Source organism: Limulus polyphemus, unplaced genomic scaffold (assembly GCF_000517525.1).
Source record: "Limulus polyphemus unplaced genomic scaffold, Limulus_polyphemus-2.1.2 Scaffold5407, whole genome shotgun sequence".
NCBI lineage: Eukaryota > Metazoa > Arthropoda > Merostomata > Xiphosura > Limulidae > Limulus > Limulus polyphemus.
This window is the reverse complement of record NW_013671017.1, coordinates 40,251-47,004: the sequence shown is the minus strand read 5'-3', so window position 1 is coordinate 47,004 and position 6,754 is coordinate 40,251. Positions and strand designations below refer to the sequence as shown.

The 6,754-nt window shown below is 33.0% G+C and overlaps 1 protein-coding gene across 1 annotated transcript in view; it reads left to right on the top strand.

Annotated features, from left to right (window-relative positions):
* The window catches only part of LOC106472531 (putative inorganic phosphate cotransporter), a 45,569-nt gene that overhangs the window by 16,038 nt on the left and 22,777 nt on the right, over positions 1-6,754 (top strand). The window contains exons 2-3 of the mRNA XM_013933184.2: positions 2,387-2,570; positions 5,098-5,228. Coding sequence (XP_013788638.2) covers positions 2,387-2,570; positions 5,098-5,228 — 315 coding nt within the window. The remainder of the gene's footprint in view (positions 1-2,386; positions 2,571-5,097; positions 5,229-6,754) is intronic.

Below are 6,754 nucleotides of genomic sequence, written 5' to 3'. Positions count from 1 at the left end.
TTTTTGAAGTGAACAAAAGGTCAGATGTTCAACTCTAAACAGCATAGAAATGACCATCTCTGTGTAATTCATGTTGTGGAAAAATGAGCCACAAAGTCTGCAGAAGCAGAATTGTTTGGAAATAAAAAAATATTTCCACAACAATTGATTTTCTAGATACTTCAATCAAATGTTGATGTTGAGATATCTCACGGGAACAAAGACGCATCTTAACATACGAGTGCTATATCAAAATGTGATGACTGAACAATCAGTATAGAATCAGCCGTCAGTAGAATCTTAATGGTATATTTACACTTACCACTCAAATACTAGCTTAAGCCCTTTGACAAAGAACTATTGGGCACAATGGGACCAGTTGAAGCTGAAGATGGTATTCTTCTCCGGAGATGGGAAACTGCAGATGGAAAAGTGACGACCTGGCAAACAGTGATACCGAGAAAGTTACGGGAAGTTGTGGATCGTCAATCCCATGATAGTTTAACAGGAGGACATCTCGGAGTTAAGAAGACAAGATGTGGAAGAATGGTGCAAGACCTGCAATACATGTTGTGCTAAAAGAGGACACAAGAATAAGGGACGTACTCCAATGAAGTTATATCAAGTTGGCGCACCAATGGAAAAAGTAGCCATTGACATTGCTGATCCTTTGCCCCATACTCGTGTTGGAAACAGGTACATTTGTGTGGTGATGGATTATTTCCCCAAGTGGCCTGAGGCATATGCAATACCAAATCAGGAAGCTGCAACTGCAGCTTCGGCTATTTGTGATTTCTTCTTCAGGTTTAGTATGCCATATGAACTGCATTCATATCAAGGCCGTAACTTTGAATAAGCTGTGTTCCCTGAATGCTGCAAGTTGTTTGGCATACGAAAGACCAAGACAACGCCACTTCACCCACAGTCTGATGGGGTGGTACAAAAGTACAATTGGACAGGAATTGGCAAAGTTTTGTAATAGCCGCCAAGATGACTGATATGACTTACTCCCTCCACTGTTGTTGGCCTATTCAACAGCAGAGCATGAAGCCACTGGATACACTCCAGCAAAGCTGATGTTTGGTCGGGAACTTAGGTTACCAGTGGATCTGACGTCCTGTTACACATTTTCAGGCAACTCTTCGTAAGGTGGGTCAGAGTTTGTGAAAGTGTTATCTGAAAGGATGGATGATATTCATCATCAAGTGCGTTCAAACTTGAAAACGTCTACTGATTCCATGAAGCTATGAAGTCAGATTTGTACCAGGAGACAAGGTGTGGTTGTGTAATCCCAGGAAGATCAAAGGGAAGTCTCCTAAGTTGTCTTCTCCATGGGAAGGCCCATATGACATAGTGGATCTTCTCTCAGACGTGACTTTCGGATAAAATGTGGTCGGCGAGGTAAGCCAAAAGTGGTGCATGCCAACAGGCTTTGGCGTTATCACTGTCCAGGACATTTCAATTGGAACAAAGTGAACAACAGAACAAATGATGCTGCTGAAGACGTGTCACCTGAAAAAGCCACTGTTGAAGAAGAAGAAACTACCCGGTTTTGAGAGGGAAAACAGTGAAGCCATTAATGAAGTTTAATGTGATTGTGGAACTACTGTGTACTAAAAGTTTGTATCCAGGAAGAATAAACTGGTTTAATCAAGAAAGGACTTGTATCGCTGAAGATCCTCGGAAAGAATTTCTACCAGAAACAAACAAACAAGCAGGTACGTTACAGTATAATTGTGATTACATTATAGGCTATTATAATACACATTGACACATGTAAGGGTGGGAGCTTTGCTCAAGGTTTGTGGCACGTGCAGGAATTTACATGACAGTGTGCACAATGTAATAGCTCTTTGTTGTTTAGAGAGGTGAATATATATCAGAATACTTTTAGGTAAGGAAAATTTTAATTTAAGTTTTATATTAGCTAGGACTTGGTAAACCATTCCTTTCCTAATATCAAGTTTTATCAATGTTTTATTTTTTTTAAGGAACAAAGAAATGAGTTGAAAGCTGTTTCTATCATTTCACACCTTTTGGGAATATAATCCTTCCTTTATTATTGCAGGCTACAACAAGAAAAAGAAACATTATGTAGTTTTACTTGATATAGTGATGTTAATTTGTTTAAATACTAGTTTTATGTATTTTTCATCATTAAGATCTCCTATTGCAAGGCCTTAGAAGATGCAGCATTACTGTCTAGTAATTTGTAACTGGTTAACAGTAATGGTGCTGTTACTTTGGTGCACACTTGCATTAGTGATAGAGTATCTGTTAGATAATGAGAACAGAAAAACATTGTTTACATCAATTTTAAATAAGATTTGTGCATGTTTTATAGTTTTGCACATTATGTTCAATGGATACAATACAAATATTGCAATTATGTGTGTATCTTTTGTAGGGAGTGACATTTCCTGCCATGCATGCTATGATAGCACGATGGTCACCAAAGTCTGATAGAGCAAAGTTAACAGCATTTATTTACAGTGGCTCACAGATTGGGACAGTTATTTCTATGCCAATTTCTGCTTTGTTGTGTGATTCTGAATTTCTTGGAGGCTGGCCATCAGTTTTCTATGTCTTTGGTAAATGAAGTAAATTATTATTAGTACAAGTAGTTATATGTAGTACATTTTCTGTAATCAGATGATATTGTATTAAAGAAAAAAATGTTTAGTAATAAACAGTAATATGTTCTTGTTATGTCATTTTAATTATGAATAGAACATACAAGCTGTAATGATGCTGTATCATTATTATTGTCCACTACATATGAATCATACCACTACATAGTAATGGGCTTACATTAGATGTATTAGTGAGTATAACTTAGCGATTAGTGGAAGTTGCTAACCAGTTAATTGTCAGTCTGATTAATTTATTACCTTCAACAAATTAATAATTCTCATATGAGATTAATGTTTGTATTTCTGACTTTTTAAAACATTTTCAATGTACCCTTCATTTAATATTAGAGACATCAGTAAAACAATTTTGAATAAGTTGCTTTTTTAATTCTAAGCTGTTGTACATCAAAATATATCATATATAGAATGTAATACAAAACCCATAATAAGCTGAAAATACAATTAATACCGTTCCTTATAAATTAATGACATAATGGTATTACATACTTTTAGATTGTTATTAGTTAATGTATAATATTGTGTTCAACACAGTCAAATGAGCAAGTTATTCAGCAACCAATATATTTTGTGAATAAAGAATAATGTTGTGTTGTGTGTAAGTTCAGTTGGTATGTATTTGAACCTAATGGGTTTGATTTATGATAAAGCTACTAAGACTGTCTGCTATCATCAGATAGAAAACAGAAAGAATGCAGCACCAACCTTCAACTCTTAGGCTACTCTCCTTGCATATTAATAGGCTTGATTGTCACATTACAATGCCCCCAGACTAATATAGACTGGTGGTGAGGGTGGTTGCCTCGTGCATTCCATACTTGATGCCACCAAACATGTTTGCTCTTTCAACTGTAAGGGAATCATTGCATCACAGTCAATTCCACTATTCCTTGGCAGTAGATGCTGCTGGCTGGATGCCTTACCTCTGATTAGCAATTTAATATTATGAACTGTTCCAGATAACCTTAGTAGCTTTTCCATAACTCAAAAACAAAGAAACAAATATAATGCTCTCCTGGCTAAAAGGACAACCATGTTTAATGTCAACAGGAATCGATTCCTAGCCCTTGAATTTTGAGGCAACCTCCCTAATCAACAGCCCATGAGAGGTCAAAGCTGAACAAACTTAAATAATCAAAAAAATAATAATGAGAGATGTTATTGGCAATATTTTGATTACTTGGATAGTTGGAATAATTACAATTAGTAGTAATTGGAAACCCTGATTATTTTTGTAACATTAACATATTTGCCAACCCATTTTGGTGTCTTATAGTTATTATTACTATGAAAATTTATAATTTTCTTAAATTACCAATAGAACTGTGTGAGAAATCATTCTTTAATGAATAATTGCTAACACTTTAAAGTTGTTATGATTGCATATTGTGCATCTAGGCTTTCTTCCAGACTGGATTTGGTAATTGTCCTACAAAATGTGTTTCCTCGCAAATGTTTATATTTACCATGACTTTTGCCTTATTGTAGGTAGTTGCTATCTTAGAAGAAGGAAGTTGTGATATTTATACAATTGTTTATGGGCAATGATACAGTGGTGTATCACTAGAAGGAACTGAAAAGGACTACAACAATGATAATGATATAATGATACTTGTTTCAACAACAACAACAATTAAAAAAAAAGGAAACTCAGGCACGAAATTGAATCCCTAGTGAATGGTAACACAGTCACAGGCTTTCTAAACCAATAAAAAAAAGTCCCTATGGCCAACCTGTCATGTATGTGTTAATCGATTTAATCATAATGTCAATTAACTAATCATTATATGTGACATACATTAATATAACCAATGCTCATAGGTAATTGACTACATGTATTAATTTAATCATGTCAATCACACAGATTTATTGGTGAACTATCATTACCTAATATACAATGACAGTTTATCATAATTGAATAACTGCTTTTTAAAATGCAATATTTTCATATGAAACCAGAATATGTTTACATAAGTATATAGTAAATTTTACCTCTAATTATTTAAAAACAATTCCATACAGTGTTTCTTATTACATGATGTAACAGTGGAAGACACTTGAATTACTTTCAAGAGGCTTGAAATGTTTGAATAGTCACAACCATTATGTGAGTTTTCTTTCCAGTTAAAGAAACATTAGAATTAAGTTTCAGTTCAACATATGTATACAAGTCATCCTCACTTAGTAGAGCATGTACTCATACTCATAGCTTAATGAATTTTGTCATATTTTATACATGTACTTTAGTTAACATTAAAGAATACACCCAAAGTTAATTTCAGCCATAAAAGTTCACAGTTTTATTTGTCGCTTAATGTTTTCATTTTATATATTGGTGAGTTGTTTCAGGTGTATATTATTTATCAATTATTATTATGTGTTGTGCATTTGTGTTTCAAGTATATCTGAAATACCATGAAATGAATGCTTTTCTTTTGGATGATTTGTTTACTCATTCTTATTATAGGCATTTCTGGGTGTGTGTGGTTTGTTCTCTGGACAGTTTTTGTTTATAACACACCCAGGGATCACCCAAGAATTTCAGAGGAAGAGCTAAGTTACATTCAGGAAGATCAAGCAGAAGAAAAAGCTCACAAGGTTTGTTGATACTGAAAAAAAAAAAATGTTCATGTAGCCCAACCTTTAAAACTTTAATTTATTCAAATAGCCTTTAAAATCCTGTATTTTGACTTGCTGAATCTTTATTTCATAATATTGAAGATTTCTGTGCTGTACAAAATTCTAATTCATTCAGCTGGACATATGCATATTGCATATATTCATACAATATTTTTTTGTTGCTACCAGATGTATATGTTTTTATTTTTAATGTTATAAGTCACTTTTACATTCATGCCATTTGAAATATTTTAAAGTTATTTTTAAGTCATCTGTGGATTGACTTAGATAAGAAATAAGAAACAAACAATAGGAAATACAAAATATGTTTTAGGTGTAGTGATGCACAGAAAAACCTGGCAGAAACAAATTCAAAAGTCTTTTAAGTTAACCCTTTTACTATGGGCAGCTCAATAAGCACATCATGCCCTTTTAGAGTTATTTTGAAAATGTTATTAAATAAAGTTACTATTACTTATGTAAGTATTACATAAAACGTAGTTTGTAATTAAAATTTTAATGTTATATATGTTTTAATTTTTCAATTTAAAAATAATTATATAGAAAAATGCAAAATATCAACTTTTGGGTGATATTGTGTTATTGCTCCATTTATAATTTATTATGCCTATCGTATAACATGTATAGTGGTTAATGAATCAGAAACTCAAATTGAAGATATTAACAAACTATAATGTAAAATAAGAACCTTCTACATCATTGATTTGTTGAGATGTCAATATATTTAGCCAGTCTAGTAGTTTGCCTCTTCCCACTACTCCATTCTTTGAAAACATCTTGTCTAGTCCCACTTATTTATAACCAATAGAAAGAGCAATTTTCTATGTTTCTAAGTCTGACAGTCGTTTGTAAATAGTTTGAAGGAAAAAGTCATAATTTCACCAAAACTGATGAAATGTGATGACCAAGTTGTTGTTTTGAAAAGAAAGTTGATTTTTCTAAATTCATATATAGCTCATTTAGAAATTCAAATAGATTACAGAGAATTTATGTGCACTAATATAATAAGTTGATAATTTTTTGTTTTTTAATATGTATATTTGAAACATACAAAAATTAACTCTCCACCCTCTACTTGGAAGAATAAACTAGGCTGTATCAATGAATGCAAATTTTGCATAGGTATTTTACTACATACATTTTAGAAAACTGCAAAAGTAATCATCATATATAAAATTGTAAACTGATTTTGACACATGAAAGGAAGTATCACTACTGCATATACAAGCGTATTGTTACGACAGCGGGGGTCACGTGACGCTAGTAACACGTCATATTCTCAAAGGTTTGTGAATGCTCGAGCATTTACTAGATTTCAGTATTCTTGTATATATAAGACTAGTAAGAAGTGACGGCAACAATGTAATTGAACTGCGGACAGAGAGAGAAGTATTGTTGAGTCAAGCACGTAAGTCATTCATTGTGAATTATAGCGTTTGTTATAGCGTGACTGTGAAAATTAAGTGTATTGCAAAGTTGTATTC